General features: G+C 47.9%; 1 protein-coding gene across 5 annotated transcripts in view; it reads left to right on the forward strand.

Annotated features, from left to right (window-relative positions):
- The window catches only part of DNAJC13 (DnaJ heat shock protein family (Hsp40) member C13), a 1,667,846-nt gene that overhangs the window by 886,631 nt on the left and 760,483 nt on the right, over positions 1–20,732 (forward strand). For all 5 annotated transcript variants that reach the window (XR_014970022.1, XM_085630673.1, XM_085630671.1 and 2 more), the window contains 2 exons: positions 18,688–18,762; positions 18,943–19,062. Coding sequence is in view for 4 of the 5 variants with exons in the window: in XM_085630673.1 (XP_085486799.1) it covers positions 18,688–18,762; positions 18,943–19,062 (195 nt within the window). In the remaining variant the exon portion in view is untranslated. The remainder of the gene's footprint in view (positions 1–18,687; positions 18,763–18,942; positions 19,063–20,732) is intronic.

Here is a 20,732-nt window from a genome sequence, read left to right on the forward strand (position 1 = left end):
CACTGCCGCAACAAGTCTTACTCGAGGTCAAAGTTTATCACTAAGTCAATGTCTAAGTTGAAGAATAAGCATAAGTTGTCAAAGCGGTACTCAACCCCATCTCTGTCTAAAGAGGAGCTGCAAGGGTATCAAATTGTCAATCAATTCCACGGCTGATCCCTGTTTGAGGAGGAGATACAGCAACAGGTCCAGATTCACACAGAATTCTTTGGGCCTTTGATGACACTGCGGCATGTTGAGAGGCCTTTAAGGCGGAGTTCTTCTGGCTCTAACTGTTACATCTTTAGGCCAAGGGATCCATAGGCAGCTACTAGTCAGATTACCGATGATGGATCTGTCCTTGGCGCAATCTGGACCCCTAGAGCATTCCTCAGGGTCCTCACCATTTCCAGAGTTGACTTCCATTCCAGCTCCGAAACCTACATCAATCCTGAAGTCGCCACCAACAGACATTGATCCGGTTCCAACTCTGATGTCCAACTTCGAGCTGAATCTGTCTCAGCCCTGATCCGGGTTGCACTTTGATACCAATCCAGTTTACCCACTCCTCATACAGTCTAGCTTATATAATACTTTCCTGCTACCTCGTAGCCGTACTCAAAGGCTCTATCATCTTTTTGGATCTGATTGTGACCAGAGTTTGGATCTCCATCTGGAGATTTTAGTGGTGATGATGGACATGATTTGACGCATCATCATGATAATAGTTTATAAATGGACTTACATAAGGCCATGAGACCACTGGGTTTGATACTGTCCGTCCTACAGGGTTCATTTTGCTTATTGGAACCCCTAATGGAAGAGTGCTCTTCCTTTACTTTGGTAGTTAGATGAGCAGCTGAGATCTTGGTCCTACACAGTGCGGTTCTTTCCTAAGAGGTTCAGAGGTACGCCGTCCTTGTTTTCTGGCCTGTGATTATCATAGCATGAGTGAATAGGTTATTAACCTGAGGATTTCTAATGCAAGATACCCCCAGCCCTGGCCCTTCTGTGACGTGCTGAAGTTTAACACCCAAAGGTGTAAACCCTTCAAACCCTCTTGCTACACACCAATCATCCTTTCACATCACTCTTTCACAGTTTTTCACAGAGCTGGGAAAAGATGGGGTGAATGAGCAGAGACTAAAATCTGGTAAATGCAATTGTGAAGGTTCGAGGTTTCAGATTTTTGCTACAGCTCTATAAGTAGAAAGGAACAGGAGTCCAGTCAGGAAATGCACACGCAGTAAAAAAAAATGTACTTTTACATTTGTGTGGGCATGGGTGAAAGGGTATGTGAGACAGAGTGTATGTATGTGTGAGCATGTGTGTGGGTCTATGTGGGTGTAAAAATGAAACCGAGTCAGTGAAAGAGTGAGTCAGAATGAGGTCGAGTGAATTAACTGAGCATAGCTGTGTGTAAGACTTAGTCAGCGCAACTGGTAGAGTCAGAGTGAAAATCAGTGATATTGAGTCAGGCTGACTACATGAGTCAGTAGAATTGAGTGGGTCGGAGTTGGACTGTGTTAGTTATTGGAACTAGGGTCTGAGTGATAATGAGTGAAACTGCGTAAGCCATTTAGACTGAGTGGGTCAGCGTTGGACTGAGTTATAGGGGGACTGAGTGAGACTGCTCAAGCCAGTGAGACTGAGTGGGTCAGAGTGGAAATGAGTGAGACTGCATAAGTTAATGAGACAGGGTTCGTCAGAGGGAGACTGAGTGGCGCTACGTATGTCAGTGGGACTGACTGGGTCAGAGTGAGAATAAGTGACGTAGTGTAAGTCGGTGAGACTTAGTTGGTCACAATGGGGACTGAGTGGATCAGAGTGAGACTGCATAACTCAGTGAGAGAGTGAGACTGAGTCAGAGTAAGTAAAAGTGAGTGCATATAAGAAAGAGAGAAAACGAATGAGACCGTCAGTAAGGGAAGTAAGACTGAGTGCAAGCAAACCCTCCCCTGAACCTGCCAAGAAGTCTGACTCACTCGCTTGAAATCGAGCCAAGGATTATTCCTCACCACTTTTAAATAACACCAGCTGGCTCTGGTAGTACAACTGCCTTCTGTTGAAGTCAAAATAAATGTCCTCACTGTGGTTTTGCACACTGGACCAGCCTCAACTGAGCACTTGAATCCTTTCAGTGGAGCCCTTAATTCCATTCAGTGAAACCCTTACTGACACTTATGGGCAGTTGGTCTAAGCCTTGTTGTTGCCCGTCGGTGAACAAGCAGGTCACCAGACGCCACAGACCTGCGCCAGGCACCCTGGATTTCCTTATATAGCACCCTACTCCTGAGAGTTTTATGGGTCAGGCTTCCACCAGAAAAATGAATCCTGATGCAATTCACTTGACCTTTCCTGATAGGAAGCTGAAATGGGTTGAGGTATTTGGGAATCTAATGTTTGAGGCATATGAGCTGCAGATCACACACTTAGGATAGTAGATCGCCATCTGTTGTTGGGCTCGGATGCTTGCAGGTTCTTGTTTTCTTCGGAAGAAGTCTTTGGTCAGGAGATAGGTGACTCCTCCCTTGGACGACAGTGCGCATGGGCATCAACTCCATCGTTAGATTGTTTTTTTCTGCCTTTGGGTTCGGATGCAACTTTTCCGCTCCGGTTGGAAATATCAATTCCAAGCTTTTCGAAGCGAAAAACTTCACAACAAAACATCGAAACCCCTTCATCCTCGACATCGATTACATCGGCTCGATTCCGGACGTCGACGCGGGCCGCTGGGCCTATCCACGCCGTGAGGCCTACGGCTCATGGAAAGGACGCCGTTCAAAAAATATCCCCCAGTGTGGAGCAAAATTTCCGCACAGTGACCACCACAAAGTATGCAACCTGTGCCTATCACCGGAACACGACGAGTCCAGCTGTCCAGCCTGCGCATCCTTTCGATCCAAAAAGACCATTCGGGATCGAAGGGCTCGACGCCACATCATGGCACATAGACCAGCTCGGGAACCAGAGGACATCTTTGATGAAGGCCCCGATGTCCCGGAAGAAGATTCCAAAGATTTGCAAATAATTTCCCAAGCAGACGACCGCATCACTCCTGGCCAACGTGTGAGTACTACTGCCCCTGCCCCAACCCCACCAAAACCAAAGGCATTGGTGAAGACTTTGCCTGCTGGCCCCAGTCGAGACCGAAAACATCCTTCAGAAGCCCCGCCTCCGGGCTCTGCTCCGAAGAAACATAAGCCTTCTGGTAGCTCGGGACCGAGCAAACCGCATGTCAGTGTCCAACCGGCACCATCGGCACCAAAGACAAAAGACCACTCGGCACCGAAATCGGCTCCAAAGCCCTCGGCCCCGAAAACACCAAGGCCAATAGACACACCGGCACCGAAGGTTCCCAAGCCCACAGATACACCTTCAGCTCCGAAAACCACATCGGCACCAAAACCATCATCGGTACCGAAACCACCGGCTAAGGACTCTCATACGCCTCCTAAAGCCAAACAAGCTACCGATCAACCACAACCTCGATCGGAACCGAAAACAATCGGTACCAAAGACTGTTCCTGAAGAACAAGAACTTTTTCATCCAGACCCAAGGAAGAAAAAGATCTATATCAACCGCAAGACTGGACATGTCACCGCGGTGCCATGTAAAAAAACGGAAGCTGGACACACCACCTGCCCCAGTTCCTGTAAATAGGAAGGATTCTTCAACATCTCCTATCCCTCCTTCCTCTCCTATACTGCCTCCTATCCCACCCCCTCTGCCTACAGCACCATTACCTATACCCTCTCCATCTCATATACCACCACCACAGGATGATTATGATGGGGGTGATCCTAATGATCCGTTCACGGATCCAGACACCTCACCACTGGATGATTGGGCATTCCCCTTACCAGCCATATCCCTCAAAACCATTGCCTCCTGACGATCACCTGGGGTTTGGACAGTTATTAAATAGAGCAGCAATATACCACGGCGTCACAATGCACTCAGACGCACCAGAGGAAGACTTCCTATTAGACACTTTCGAACAATCTCAAAAGTCTGTACAAATTCTGCCCATGATTAAAGGAGTCATAAAACACGCCCCCGAAATCTTTAAAGACCCCATTCGTGCCAGGGTTCTCAACCCACGGATTGAATAGAAATATAGGCCTGCTCCTGAAGATCCTAACTACATCAAGGGCCAACTCCCTTTGGATTTTTTGGTCGTTTCCAATGCTCGGAAACGTGCCAACTCCCAAACCACAGGAGATACACCACCCCCAGACAAAGAATCCAAACTATTAGAAGCCTCTGGCAAAAGAGTAGCAGCACAAGCCGCTAATCACTGGCGTATTGCCAACACCCAAGCCCTACTAGCACGCTATGACAGGGCCCACTACGATCAATTAGAGACTCTCTTACAACATCTGCCAGACCAATACAAAACCCAGGCAAATGACCTCATTCAGGAGGGAAAGCTCATTTCAAATGCAGCAATTAAAAATGCACTTGACGCCACAGACACCGCCTCTAGAGCAATTAACACAAGTGTGCTCCTTCGACGACATGCATGGCTACGCATCTCAAGCTTTAAGCCAGAGGTACAAACTACCATACTTAGTCAGCCATTCAATCAGGAACAGCTCTTTGGGCCAGCAGTAGACGCTGCCCTTGAAAAAATGAAAAAGGACACAGAGACAGCTAAGTCCATGGGAGCATTACCATCTCCCCAACCACGTGGCTCCTTTCGGTGCTCCTTCTATAGAGGAGCCTCCAAAAATATTGGAACGGACACCTCCTCTACATTCAAAACCGCCACACACACATCCCCCAGTAGAGGATATTTTAGAGGCGGATACAGAGGAAACAACAAGGGGCGAGGTCGAGGTAATGATAACACTTGCTCCTCCCCTGCCACAAAACAGTGACTTTTCTCCACTCCCCCCAGACCATTCCACTCCGGTCAGGGGAAGAATAACACAGTTCCTACCTGTCTGGTCTGGAACTCCATCACAACAGACAAGTGGGTCAAACAAATTATCCAGTATGGTTACTGTCTGGAACTCACAACTACACCCCCCCCCCTTCCCCCCCCCCCCCCCACATACCACCCAAACAGCGTTCCATGTCACAAGACTATCTTACACTCCTCAAACAAGAGGTTCTCTCATTGCTTCAAAAGCACGCAATAGAACCAGTTCCCTTAGAACATCAGGGTACAGGGGTATATTCACTCTACTTCCTAATCCCCAAAAAGGACGGAACTCTAAGACCAATACTCGACCTCAGACCCCTAAATCTGTATATCAACTCAGATCATTTCCATATGATCACTCTTCAACAAGTGCTCCCACTACTGCAACAAGGCGATTTCCTTACCACACTAAGGGCCTTATGTAGGTGGGCTTGCATTCACCACTTCATAAATACCGAATCATACCGATTCGGTATTTATGAAGTGGTAAATGCTATGTAGGTAATGAGTCGGTATATATTACCGATTCGGTAAAATTCGGTAATTACCGAATCGGTATTTACCGATTCGGTAATGAGGCATACCTTCCCATTGATGGGAAGGTATGCCTCATTACCGAATCGGTAAATACCGATTCGGTAATGGGGGGAACACATGCAAGGGTGGCAGGGTGATTCGGTGATTCGGCCATGTGTGCACATGCGGCACACATACATGCCCTAAGGGCATGTATGTCTGCCACATTGCACACTTCTAAGCGCTATGAAATGCTTTCACACATCCATTCATTATTTACCACCAACTATTAGTTGGTGGTAAATACCGACTCCAAACAACACCCACACACTCCCCCTACATCTCATTTCTGTATTCGGAATTTACCGAATCGGTAAAATTACCGATTCGGTAATTTTACCGATTCAGTAAATTACCGAATACAGAAATGAGCCCCCTACATCTCAAAAGCCAAAATACCGATCGGTAACGGTATAATTACAGAAAATCGGCCGTTACCGACCGGTATTTGGCTACCTACATGAGGCCCTAGATCTCAAGGACACCTACTTCCACATTCCCATACATCCTGCCCACAGGAGGTATTTAAGGTTTGTGGTGGACGGACAACACTACCAGTTTACAGTCCTCCCATTCGGGGTAACAACCGCACCCAGAGTATTCACAAAATGTCTAGCAGTAGTAGCAGCACATCTCAGACGGCAACAAATTCATGTCTTCCCGTATCTAGACGACTGGTTAATAAAAGCCAAGTCATTCAACAAGTGTGTCTTACACACTCACCAAACTATCCAAATTTTACACAACTTGGGATTCACAATAAACTATCCCAAATCTCACCTCCAACCTGCTCACATACATCAGTATCTAGGAGCCACAAAAAACACCTCCACAGCCCTAGCATATCCCTATCCAGCCAGGATAGCCAATATGCAAGCTCTTATCGCAAAATTCCAAATCCAACACTCTCTTCCAGCAAGAGTGTTCATGCAACTCATAGGCATGATGGCGTCATGCATCTTCATTGTGCCTTATGCCACACTTCAAATGCGCCCCTTGCAAGAATGTCTAGCACGTCAGCGGAACCAGGCTCACGGACAACTTACGGATCTGGTGTTGGTGGACAGCCGCACACATCGCTCTCTCAAATGGTGGAACATAACAAACCTCTCCAAAGGGGGCCGTTCCTAGAGTCTCTTCCACAGATAGTGCTGACAACGGACACATCGCTCACAGGATGGGGAGCCCACCTCCTCGGCCACACCACTCGGGGCAAATGGACCACTCAACGAAAAATGCTCCATATCAATTACCTGGAACTGCTAGCAGTGTTCCTAGCACTAAAATCATTCCAACTACATCTCCAACAAAACTGTCCTCATTCGGACAGACAACATGACAGCCATGTATTACATACAGAAACAAGGAGGCACACATTCTCTCCAGCTGTCCCAGCTCGCACAGAACATTTGGAGATGGGCCATTCCCCAGAAAATATGCCTACTTGCTGAACACCTTCTAGGGGTTCACAATCAGATTGCCGATCTGTTAAGTCGACAGACTCAACAGATCCACGAATGAGAACTACATCCCCAAGTTCTAATACCCTTTTTCCAACAATGGGGCCAACCAGACATAGATCTGTTCGCCACACACGGAAACGCAAAATGCCCAACCTTCGCCGCCAGGATTCCCCACCCCGAGTCAAAGGGCAATGCAATATGGATGAACTGGTCAGGCAGATTTGCGTACGCTTTTCCGCCTCTCCCACTCATTCCATTAGTGGTACGCAAGCTCAGGCAACAGTCTCTCAAACTGATCTTAGTAGCTCCCACATGGGCACGCCAACCGTGGTTCCCAATACTACTAGAACTCTCGCTAGTGCCCCACCAAAAACTGCATCTCTCCCCGTCCTTATTAACCCAGAACCATGGAGAAATCAGACACCCAGATCCAGGTCAACTGAACCTGGCAATCTGGCTCCTGAAGTCTTAGAGTTCGGTTATCTCAACCTACCACCAGACTGCATGAATATTATAAGAGAGGCCAGACGACCTACCACTAGAGCCTGCTACGCTGCAAAATGGAAAAGATTTGCCATTTACTGCACTAACAATCATATAAACCCACTGGATGCATCCATACAGGACATCATTTGCTACTTAATGCACTTGCAAAGATGTAATTTGGCATACTCATCCATACGTCTCCACCTAGCAGCATTAGCAGCCTACTTACAAAATAGACGATACTTGTCACTCTTTAGAGTACCTGCGATCAAAGCCTTCATGGAAGGACTAAAAAGAATTATTCCTCCTAGATTACCACCCTCTCCAGTGTGGAATCTAAACATTGTTCTTACAAGGCTCATGGGACCCCCATTAGAACCTCTGCATAAATGCGAACTACAGTTCCTCACATGGAAAGTGGCTTTCCTTATCGCTATCGCATCCCTCAGAAGGGTAAGTGAAATCCAGGCTTTAACCATACAAGAACCATTCTTACAATTACACCGTAACAAAGTGGTTCTTAGAACAAATCCGAAATTCCTTCCAAAAGTCATATCTCCGTTCTATCTTAACCAATCAGTAGAGCTACCAGTGTTCTTCCCAAATCCCGACTCGGTAGCTCAAAGAGCTCTTCATTCCTTAGACGTCAAAAGAGCCCTTCTTTACTACATTGACAGAACCAAATCATTCCGCAAAACAAAACAATTGTTCATTGCTTTCTCTCCACCGCATAAAGGCAACCCCATTTCCAAATCTGGGATAGCTAGGTGGATAGTTAAATGTATCCAAATATGCTACCACAAGGCTAAACGCACACTAACGGTTCCCCCTAGAGTGCATTCCACACGGAAAATAGGGGCTTCCATGGCATTCTTAGGAAACATTCCCCTAGAAGATATTTGTAAGGCAGCCACATGATCTACAACACACACCTTCACTAAACACTATTGTGTTGTTGACGTGCAAGCAAAGCAGCAAGCTTCTGTGGGTCAGGCTGTCCTTAAAACTATATTTCAAACTGCTGCAACCGATACTGTTGGCCACCGCTAGGGGAGATACTGCTATATAGTCTATCCTAAGTGTGTGATCTGCAGCTCGTATGCCTCGAACGGAATATGCTACTTACCAGTATGCATCTGTTCTTGGCATGTAGAGCTGCAGAGTCACACACGCCCACCCACCTCCACGGGACCTGTATCTGTTCCAGAATTGTCTTACTTGGACAACACACATGGACCTCTCTCTCTTTTCTACAAACTCCATTGTTTCGGCATCATGGCGAAAAACAATCTAACGATGGAGTTGATGCCCATGCGCACTGTCGTCCAAGGGAGGAGTCACCTATCTCGTGACCAAAGACTTCTTCCGAAGACAACAACAACCTGCAAGCATCCGAGACTAACACCAGATGGCGATCTGCTATCCTAAGTGTGTGACTCTGCAGCTCTACATGCCAAGAACAGATGCATACTGGTAAGTAGCATATTCCTTTCTCTTCAGTCAGCTTAGCCATTAAGTCGGACAGTGCATGCTGACTTTTAGGGTGTTTTAAGCACACCCTTTAGGGTATGACCAGTGAGATCTTGCGGGCAGTTCTAGAGGAGTTCAGGACCACCTAGGATCAAACTGTTCAATATTACCAGGATGCACCATGATTCACAATGCTCTGCATGCTACTGATTCCTTGGCAATTGTGTTGTACTCTGTCTACATTCTGGATACAATCCACAGAATTTTGGCAAATTTTTAGCCATCCCTTAAGGATCCTGCCTTTCTGTCGAAAAGCCTAATTCCACCCATGCACGTTTTAAAGAAAGTAGAGCCACAGCCCATACTTTGGGCCTTTCCGCTCCTGCTCATCCATTTCCGCCTCCGTTTTGCTCCATCTGAGGGTATTTCAGGGGCTACAGACCACACTAGGCCTTGCTACCCCACACCAACTATTCCAGTCATTTTATGGCCAGGGACCGGAATGAAGCAGACATCGGACAGGCCACCACAGACATTTTTCTTCTTGGTCCACCTATCCTGCGACATCAGCCCCCAAGCCGCTTTAGTTTGCAGGATCAAACATTTTCTCCAAGGATGGCAATTCATCACATCTTATATTTGGATTCTCCAGATCGTCCAACAGGTTATGCCCTTCCATTCCCTGGCTTCTGGTGACATCAGAACAGCTTTCAGAGGAGCAGCTATACATCCTTTGTTCAAGAGGTGCAAACTTTACTGTCCAAAAGGGCCATTATGAGGGTATCCGAACTCAGAAAAAGGTATGAGATGTTACTCCCTCTATTTCCTTGTGCCGAAGAATGTTAGAGGACCTCATGGTATTCTAGATCTTCACTCTCTAAACGTCTTCCTGAGGAAGGGGAAATTCAAAATTCTCACACAGGTCCAAGTTCTGTCTGCTCTCGATCCTGGCACCAAAATAGTAGTTTTGAACCTGCAGGACTTGTACTTTCATGTGCATGTCCTTCAGTCCCACGGTTGAAGGTTACCCAAGAGCATTTTCAGTTTGTTGTGATCCCCTTTGGCCTCAACAGGGCACCTCTGGTGTTCACAAAATTGATGGCACAGGTCGGCGTACTTTAGAGGTTGGGGATGCCAGTCTTCTCCTACCTTGACGACTGACTGTTAAAGCCGGGTCTGCCGTAGCCAGTCATAGACCACCTCCTGACAATGGCAAATTCCTGATATTGTTGGGTTTCTTGCTTAATGAGCCGAAGTCACACCTCACTCCTTCTCAGAGCCTTCCTTTTAGAGGAGCTGTCTTTGATGCAGTGCAGTTCAGGGTCTTTCCTCTGCGCAACGAGTCCAGGACATTGGGCCAATAATCCTGATGTTTCAGCCTCATGTCCCTTAGTTGTCCACTTCAGCAGGCGACATGCAGACTGCAGAGGGATATGAAGTCTCATTGGAAACCTGTAGGATGTCATCCAGGTTTCGGTGGAGACTGCACAAGGTTTGCAATGGTGGCTGCTCAAATGCATCCTGACCTGCAGCACGCCCCTCTCCCTTCCCAACCCAGAGCAGATGCCATCACAAATGTTTCTCTGCTGGGTTTGGGAGGTCATCTGGGAGAGGTGAAAATCCGAGGGTTCTGGTCTCAAGTGCAAACCGTACTCCATATCCATCGGTTGGAGTTGAGGGCTACTCGCCTGGCATTCAGGGCCTTCTTGACGTCCATCAAGGGGAGGCTGGTGCAAGTTCTCACGGACAACACCACCTCCATACGGTACTGCAACAAGCAGGGTGGAGTTGGGGTCCTGGGTCCTTTGTTCAGAGACGCTGTGCCTCTGGAGTTTGATGCTGCATCAGGGCTTCTCCTTGATCGTGAACCACCTTGCAGGATTTTTAAATGCCTAGTGGGCAAGCTCAGCCAGTAGCACCTGGCGGGTAATGAATTTTGGAGCACCTCAAGGTGGCGCAGAGCACCTTTCGATGGTTGAAAGAACACAGGCGGAATCTTGTCATCACCGTCAAAAATGCAGTGTCAAAATGTCTTCTCATTGGAATTTTGAAGCAAGCTCTTGCTAGGAGACTCTTTCCAGCTAGAGTGGAGCAAAGGACTCTTGTATGCCTTTCTATGTCTGCCTCCCCTGCCCAGAGTTCTGAAAAAGGTCAGGAAGGACTGGGCCCAAGTCATCCTATTGGGTCTGGATTGGGCCAGGATAGTGTAGTACCTAGAACCTCCAGACATGAGCATATGTCCCCCTATCAGTCTCTCTTGTGGAGAATGTTTTGTTGCAGCACAGGGTTCTGCACCTGAAGCTGCACAATCTACTCCATCATGCATGAAGATTGAGCAGCAGCAGTTGACTGCATTTGATCTACCACCCGAGGTTGCGGATATCATCTTCCGGTCCTAGCATCCTTCTACTAAGTCCATTTATGCTTGGTGCTGTGACAAATATTTGGCTGGGTGTGTAGTCTTCCACACAGACCCCTTGCAAGCTAAACTATTGGATGTGTGTGTATGTTTTGGCTTTGGCACAGCAAGGTCTGGCAGTGGACACTATTAGAGGTTATTTGTGAGCCCTTTCCGAGTGTACCGGACCAACCATTCTTGTTTATAGCAACTGTAATAACGCGGTTTGTTAAATTTTTGACACTTTCCTTCCAAAGCATTGTTGTTTTCACTGTGGAATCTGAATTTTGTCCTTAACTTCCTCATGTGCAGCCCCTTCGAGCAAATGCAGAGCTGCTCATTGTGTCTGTTTCCTCATTGCAGTCTCTTCAGCTTGTTGCTTGAGTGATCTCCAGGCAGTCTTTGTGCAGCTGCCCTACATCGTTTTTTCCAGGCAAACTGGTGTTGAGGAAACAATTTACAAAGGAGGTCTTGGACAGAATTCCGCACCTATTCTTATAGTGGGAAATTATTTTTGCGTGGTGCAAAGATCAGGCGAAACAAGACCTCTTAGTTTCTCAAACGTGAAATAAATTCACACAAACAATTAGCCAGGAGTTGATCAGCACACACTAGTTCATGAGGTCAAAATTGCAATCGGACATTTACAATGGAATTTTTTTATGAAATCCTTTATTCTTTTAATCGCCACAAGGTAGCCAACGCGTTTTGTCCTTTTATAGGACTTCTTCAGAGCGATAAAAACATAGATAACAAACAGTTTTAAAATCATTTTATATTATACAATCTGCTCATTAAAAGAATTACAACCTAATAAAACTGTGTTTATGTTATCTATGTTTTTATAGCCCTAAAGAAGTCCTATAAAAGGACGAAACGCGTTGGCTACCTTGTGGAGATTAAAAGAATAAAGGATTTCTTAAAACATTTCATCGTAAATGTCTGATTGCAATTTTGACCTCATGAACTAGTGTGTGCTGATCAACTCCTGGGTTGACTGTTGTTGAGTACCAGAGTAGCCTTTTTCTCATAAGGTGTGGCTCTTTTTCACTTTGGGCAATCCATCACCCTCCCTATGTTCTTTGCTCCACCCTACCCCTCGAAAGACTAGAAGTGACTCCTTCGGCTGGACCCCAAAAGAGCCTTATACTTTAACATCAAAAACACCAAAGACCATCGGGTGGACATCAGGTTTTGGGGGACTTATAGGCTGGAGAAAATGCAAACCAGTACCGAAAAGGACTTTGTCAAGATGGCTAGTGCTCTGTATGAAGATCTAGTATGCATTGCCCTAGATGCAGCCTCTGAAAGGACAAAGGGCTCATTCCACTAGATCCAAAAGAGGAAGCGCGAGTCCCTCCATACCCCGAACTCAACAATAATTCAATAAAAAGTTTCCCTTTCGGTTGACTCACAGACCAACTTTCATAAGTATCCTGATTTCAGTAATTCATCCAAGAATCTAGCTAATATCACAAAGATAAAACCTCAAAGTATATATCAATAGCTGTTTATATATACTTTTCGATGTTTTATCTTGTTGATGTGAGCTAGGTTCTTGAATGAATGACTGAAATTAGGAAATTAGGATCCTTATGAAAGTTGGTTTGTGAGTCAACCCAAAGGGAAACTTTTTATTGTCTCATTCCACTAGAGCCAAGACTGCTACCACTGCGCTTGTGTGCGCAGTGCTTGTTCTTGAGATCTGTCAGCCCGCTACGTGGGTGTCCATGCACATGTTGTCGAAGAACTACTGCCTTGACATCCAGACCTGAAAGAAAGGGCTTTTCGCCTATGTAGTCCTGCAGGAATTTTGGGATTGAGCCCACTCCACAGAACCTTCACCTTTGGGAGGTACAGCTTTGGTGTCTGTTCTAGAGGTGAGGAATTAGCAAAATGAAGTATCCATTACCTTTGGGAACAGTCTTTCTGGTGGATGCTCTGTCTGATCCCCCATTGCTCACTGCCCTCTCATTTGTGTCTCCTCTTTTTTTTTTCCGTGGAAAAAGGTCCAAAACTAGAGATCTGCTCAGTGGTTCCTCCAGTTCTTCATGCTCCCCATTTTACGGCGCAGAAAGTTTCAAACCGGGAACTAACGTTAATGCAAAGGGGTGCTGCTTATATGCAAATTCACTATCTGAAAGAGACACGTTAGTGATAGATTCCTTACCTTAGAATATCCCCAGGCGTCAGACTGGATCTGGAAAGTTTTCGTCAGCAGTACCCCTGCGCGTCGGTAGGCATCGTCGTGCGGTTCCGTGTACGTCGTTGGCGTCGTAGTCGCCGAGATGACATTGTCGGAGCTACTCAGACATGCCCACGTGCGTTGATGTCACTTCTTTCTTTTTCCGCACCAGCAAGCGCAGATCCGAGAGAGGGTGGTACTCCTAGTCAATAAAATTGACTTGTTTATGAGACTTGCATCTTGTTTTTGTCGACAATTTGACTTTTGGTGCAGTGGGGATGCCCGGGTTTAAGTCCTGTTGGGCCTGCCGTCGGACCATGTCGGTGACGGACCCGCTCAATGTGTGTCTCTTCTGCTTGAGGCACGCCATCTCCCCGAGACATGCCCCGATTATCAGGCCATGGCGCAGACGACTTGCTTGTGCATTTCCCGGTAGTTGTTAGCGGCCCGGCATTCGGTACCCTGCCACTCAAGGTCCCACTCACGTGGGGGCTCGAGGGATCGCTGGCGCAGCCGACACCATTGTTCATCGGAATCGGGGACAGGTAAGTCACAGGCGCCATTAAAGGTCGAAGAGCGGCATTGCTCTTCGTCTACCCCTCACCAGTCGCGGGACTCGGTGGAGGGGGCGGGCGGTCACTCCCCCGTGGCTCCTTTGGGACCTCCGTTGTTGCCTGCGGCTTACCTGCATTGTTGGGGACCGTACGTGCCTCCGGAAGAAGTACAGGTACTTCTGTCGGCCATGGGCCATTTCTTTCCCCCCATCGGGTCCCTCCGGAGCGCCTTTAAGCCCCGCGGACCCCTTGGGTGGTTCTGCCCCCGTGCTGCTGCCTTTGGCCCCGGTTACGCCGGCAAGATACCCTGTGGAGCTGTTGGCTCTGGCCTCGTTGCTACCGTCGCTGGCTTCGGATCCGGCATTGGCTCCGGCTACGGTGCCGCCTTCGGATCCGGCATCGGCTCTGGCCTCTGTGCCGCCTTCGGATCCGGCATCGGCGCCGGCCTCGGCGTCGTTGCCTCCAGGGCCGGATTATATCGAACCTGCCTTGTCCTGCATCCAATTCCTATTCCTGACCAAAGGAGGGTTCTAGGAAGGGTCTGAGGACCTTCTCGTAGCTCGCTGTGAGGATGATCTACGCTAGATTGATAATATGGAGGATCCCAGCAAGCTGGAATTATCTCCACAACCTGATACACTGTCCCCCTCCTCCGTACCTACAGAGGTGGTGGGTTCATTCTGTGATATGGCGTAGGAGAGGCTCCTAACCTCATATTCCCAAAAGTGCCTATCAGGGCAAATCTCCTCACTGCAGTGCTTCAGCAGCGGTCTGCTCTACAGGGCTGCTACTACCCTTCAATAACGCACTTTAAAAGTCACACAGGGCGCCTTTTGCATGCAAGGCAACCCCAGTTTCATCGCACAGCACCTTCTGCCAGAGTGTCTAGTGGTCCAGGGCTCTGCTTCTCCAAGGGCCTTTTGGCTCTCTATTCCAACTCTGTGTGGGACATGGTGGCGCAGGTGCTGCCACAGTGTCTAGCGGAGGCTTGGTAGGTGCTCTCTCAAGCAATTGCCGAGGGCAAAGATGCGGCGGGGTTCACCATCCATTATGCTATTGACCCTGCATCCTCCATGGTCAGAGCAATTTGTATAACAGCAGGGTGGGTCCCAGGGCTAGCGGGCAGATCAGTCAACGGCCACCCCTACCACCGCTGCCTCAGAACCTTCCTAGTCTGCTGTTTCAGTCCACTGTTTCAGGCCCACCGCACGCCAGGGGTCGGCTGGATTCGCCGTCACCTCCCCCACTGGCACGCCATCACTTTACACAGGTGGGTTCTGTAAACAGTCCGAAGGGGCTACTCCTCCCCTTCGAGACTACTCCTCCTGCTCTGCCACGTCAGTACCACTGCATGTCGGGGGATCACTTGACACTTTGCAAACAGGAATTTGCGGCACCTTTGGCATAGGGGGCCATCGAGCGTGTTTTAGACCTTCGGAACGTCAATCGTTTCCTAGATCCGCAAGACTGGATGGAAGCGTTACACTTGCAGGACGCCTACTTTCACGTCCTGCCATCCCACCGGCGTTACCCGCGGCTCACGGCTGGTCACGAGCAGTTTCAGTTCACCAGACTCCCCTTTGGGCCTTACCAGCGCCCCTCGGGTGTTCCCTAAAAGTGCTGGACGTGGTCGCAGCTCGTCTGCGCAGATCAGGGGTTTCAGTCTTCCCCTATCTCGACGACTGGTTGTTGAAGGCTGGCTCGCCCCAGGCAGTCGTCTCCCACCTCCAGCTTACAACAGACCTCCTGCATTTGCTGGGGTTCTCCATCAATGTGCCGAAGTTGCATCTGATTCCCTCTCAGAAGCTCCTCTTCATCGGAGCGGTTCTGGACTCGGCGCACTTTCGGGTTTGTCCTCCCGAACAGAGTGTCCAGGACACTCAGGCTATGATTCCGATCTTTCAGCCTTTGTCCTGGGTTTCGGTCAGGAAGACACTGAGGCTGCTGGGCCTCATGGCCTTTTGCATCCTGCTGATCAATCATGCCAGATGGCATATGCGGGCTTTGCAGTGGAACCTGAGGTTCCAGTGGACGCAGCATCAGGGACACCTGTCTGGCTACGTCCAGATCTCGGAGGGCACTGCACAAAACTTGCAGTGGTGGTTCACTGACCAGTGTTGGGTCAGCAACAGGTCCCTCTCCCTTCCCCAAGCGGAGCACACAGTGGTGACGGATGCGTCCCTCCTGGGATGGGGCAGCCACATGTGGGAGGCAGAGATCAGTGGTCTCTGGTCTCAGGCGGAGTTCAAGCTTCATATCAATCTTTTGGAGCTCAGGGCAATCCTACTTGCACTGAAAACTATCCTTCCCTCTGTCAAGGGGAGAGTAGTGCAGGTGTTCACAGACCACACCGCCGCCATGTGGTACTGCAACAAGCAAGGTTTGGTGGGGTCGTGGACCCTATGTCAAGAGGCTCTGCGTCTCTGGACATGGCTGGAACATCAGGGCATTTTCCTGGTGGTTCACCACTTGGCAGGTCCTTTGAACGCCAAGGCGGACGCACTGAGCCGTCTGTGCATAATGGATCACGAATGGCGTCTTCACTCGGAGGTGGTGCAAGGTCTCTTTCACCTGTGGGGAGAAACGCCGCCGCCAAAGAGACCGCGCAATGTCCGCAGTTCTGCGCGTTGGAGTTTCCAAGGTGGCCCTCGCTCGGCAGCGCTTTCGTCGCGAGTGGAGTTGCGGTCCGTTATACGCCTTTCCGCCTATACCGCTTCTGCCCAGAGTGCTGAAGAGGTTCAGGCGCGATCGGGCCCATGTCATTCTTGTGGCACCGGACTGGGCAGCACCAGGGGACGGTCCTCCACCCGAACCTGTCCAGCCTCCACCTCCTTGCGTGGAGATTGAGCGGCGACAGTTGATTCCAATTGACTTACCTCCTAAAATCTGCAATGTGATTCTGGCAGGCAGGCGTCCCTCAAATAAAACTGTATACGCCTGTCAGTGTAACAAGTTTGTGGCATGGTGCACAGCGAAAGCTGTAGATCCCCTTTCTACCCCTCTTCCTGTGGTCCTATTGTTCCTTCTCTCATTGGCCCAGCAGGGCTCTGCTCTAGGCACTATCAAGGGCTACCTTTCTGCTCTTTCAGCCTTTCTCAGGCTGCCTGATCAGCCCTCTCTTTTCAAGTCCCCTGTAGTCAATAGATTTCTCAAAAGCATTACTCACCTTTTCCCTCCTACTCCTTTTGTGATGCCTCAGCGGGACTTGAACCTGCTTCTCACATACTTACTGTGCGCTCCCTTTGAGCCTCTCCATAACTGTCCTTTATGGTTCTTAACTTTGAGCACTGTCTTCCTGGTGCCTTTCACCTCTGCTAGGCGTGTTAGTGAGCTCCAGGCTCTTTCATGTAAACCTCCTTTCTTGGTGGTTCATCCGGACAAGGTTGTGCTTCAGCCACATCCCGCCTTTCTATCAAAAGTAATCACTGCCTTTCATCTGGGGCAAACTGTCTCTCTGCCCATTTTCCTTCCACCTCCGCGCCCTTCTAGAGAGGAAGTGAGGCTCCACTGTCTGGACCAAACGTGCGCTTTCATTCTACCTCGACCCCACACACCCATTCCGGGTGGGTGACCAGCTCTTTGTTGGCTACATGGGTGCCAAGAAAGGCCGGGCTGTGCACAAGAGAACTTGGTTGTCTTGTGTATTCAAGCCTGTTAATCTTTGGCTACAAAGGAGCCTCCGTTAGGATTGCGCACCCATTCGACCAGGGCGACGGCGGCTACTACAGCATTGGGACGCGGTGTCCCACTGCGTGACATCTGTCAGTTGACCATGTGGGCCTCGCTGCACACTTTCACTAAGCTCTATTGCCTTGACAGTCAAGTCCGGAGAGACGGCTTCTTTTGCCGTTCGGTTCTCCGTGACTTTCTGGTGTAATATCACTTCGCAGACCCAGCACTGGGGTTGGTATTGCTTGGGTATGTATTCTAAGGTAAGGACTCTATCACTAACGTGTCTCTTTCAGATGCACGAGCTACTTACTTGTGTAAAAATATATATCTGTAAGAGACATTAGTTTGTGATAGATTCCTTACCTCCCGCCCATCCTCCCCGTTCTGCGAACTGGTCTCTAGGGTTGAGGTCATCCCTTTCAGGGCCCTAGTTTTAATGCACCAGTAGTCGGCCTCTGGCATGGTTCTGCGTTCCTGGCGCAGAAAGTCGTGTACAGAACTGATGTCCGCGCGCGTTGGCACGTCTAAGTAGCGTCGACAACGTCATCTCGGCGACTACGACGCCAACAACGTACACGGAGCCGCACGACGATGCCTACCGACGGGCAGGGGTACTGCTGACAAAAACTTTCCGGATCCAGTCTGACACCGGGGGATATTCTAAGGTAAGGAATCTATCACTAACTAATGTCTCTTCTGGGAAAGAATTTGCCATCGCGGAGCTGCACATTGCCTCCTAGCAGCATGCTGGATCAGTGCTTTGAAAAGTTCTGGGTCCGTCTGTCACCTGGGGAATATTCTAAAGGTGAGGGTTCGGAGGTTAGATAGTATATCCCCCAGGAGTGTCAATTCAGGTAAGTAACTTCAACTTTTATGCCTCAATCTTTTTTAAATATTGTCAAGTGTGGTATGGCTTGATAATAATTAAATAGTGCATTTCAGTTATTTAATTGACATGTTTTTATTTTCCTAGGTTTTGCAAGAGGCCTTCACACGCTGTGTATCTGTTTTGACTGCCTCAAGTAAACCGGATGATATGTGTGTTCAGGTAATGAATAATGTATACCAAAAATAGAATCAAAATTCAACATACTTCCTGTAAAAATAACTACACTTTAATTTGGCCAAACACTGGTAGATTGTATGTGAAAGCAACATTGTAGAAGCCTATATCAAAATTTAATTTAAAGCAAAGTTGATTTCACTACTGCTTCTGTTTTTAATTCAGGTATGTGGACATGTATGCAAATGCTACAGCGTTGCTGCTCAGTTTGAGGAATGCAGGGAAAAGATCACTGAAATGCCAGTAATCATCAAAGACCTGTGCCGTGTGCTCTACTATGGCAAGGTAAGGCCTTTCAATACTGTCTTTCTAAAAATAAAACCCAGTGATGTTCGCATAATGATACTTCCCAGTAAAGAGGTAAAACTATTGCATTGGTCATACAAAATTTGGACCCCAAATAGCAAGTCACACTAAACAGATTGTTATAATACTTACCCTTGGTACCTTTCTTGCTCTGCACTCCCCGCCTATACCTCTCCTTGGAACCTTCCCTGATTCCAACTGTCATAATGGGCATTCTATGCACGGCTGACTGGAATTGTGATGGTGTGTGAAGGCAGTTGCTAAAGCTACCTAATTGTACAATGCCGCGTGGATTTTTGCATCATAACAAGGCGACGAGTGTCTTTGTCTTTGTGGGGATAGCAGCACTATCACCCCCAACTAGGTTTACTAGTTCAGCCAATTCATTCAATTGGGGTTGGGTCCTTGGAATATCTTAGTCACACAATATCCCACAATGGTATTACACCCAAATTGAATTTACTGTAGGCCATTGAAAATATGATTGGTCTTGCTAATGTGAAAAATCTGAAATCCTTTCTGGGGTCTCTTACTACTACTCTAAATTTGTTAAAAATTATGCAAGCATTGTTAAACCACTACGCCATTTGCTAAAGAAAACAAATCACAATATGTATGGTACTGAAATTGTCAATCAGCATTTATCAGTTAAGAGCTATAACCAAAGCTCCGTCTCTGGGAAAAGTTGACCCAACTAAAACCACTGTGTTGACTACAGACGGCAGTAACAAGGGATTAGGTGCTAGTCTTACATAGATGGTGGAGGGAAAAGAACAGATTATGGCATTTGCATCTCGAGGCTTAAAAAGGTCAGAAAGACACTACTCCATGGTAGAAAATGAAGCCCTTGCATGTTATTTGGCATTGAGACATTTTACGTTTTTTCTGTGGGTATACCATTCACAATTTGGACTCACCACAAGCCTCTAGTTTACTCTTTTATCACCAAGGGGTCAGGAAGGACCAAACATAAGATATCCCATTGGATATTATTCTTGGAAGGGTACAATTTTAGGATATTCCATGTACCAGGACACAGAATGTGGCAGCAGACTTTCTTTCCCATGCACTTTTAGACTATTCTTTAGCAGACAGTAAAGAGAGAGAGTGAATGAGGTTATACTAAAACTGGCATAAATAAGACAAAATTGCAAGAAAGCACGCAAAACGATGAGGAGTAGGGGATGTTTACCAGACTCATTCAAGAAGGTTGGCCTGAATGCTGTAATGGTGTTCCTGTCCATTTGTCCAAATTTTGGGAGGTCAAATTTGGGTTGAACATACAAGAAGGTACTGTATACTAGGATGAGAAAACAATACCACTCTGGGGAATAAGGGAGAAAATAGTTGATCTCACACATGAGGGACATTTAGGGCATAGCCTCACCAAAAACAAGGTTCATTCTGAGTACTGGTGTCCGAGAATGAATACTGTGGTAGAAGCAAGTTGTTGGACTTGGCCCTTCTGGCAGGTTCACCCCTAAACTTTTTGCTTTTACTGGTGACCTGGTGGTAGTGATTTTTGGTTTCTGCGCACTTTCCCTGTGTCCCAGAGTAAAGTGCGTGCGCCCTCTGAGTGCATGTGGTGAGATAGGCCTGCCCTCCCATAGGAATGCATGAGGAATGCATGTGTCCCTGGTAGTTCCTGA

Source organism: Triturus cristatus, chromosome 10, assembly GCF_964204655.1.
Source record: "Triturus cristatus chromosome 10, aTriCri1.1, whole genome shotgun sequence".
NCBI lineage: Eukaryota > Metazoa > Chordata > Amphibia > Caudata > Salamandridae > Triturus > Triturus cristatus.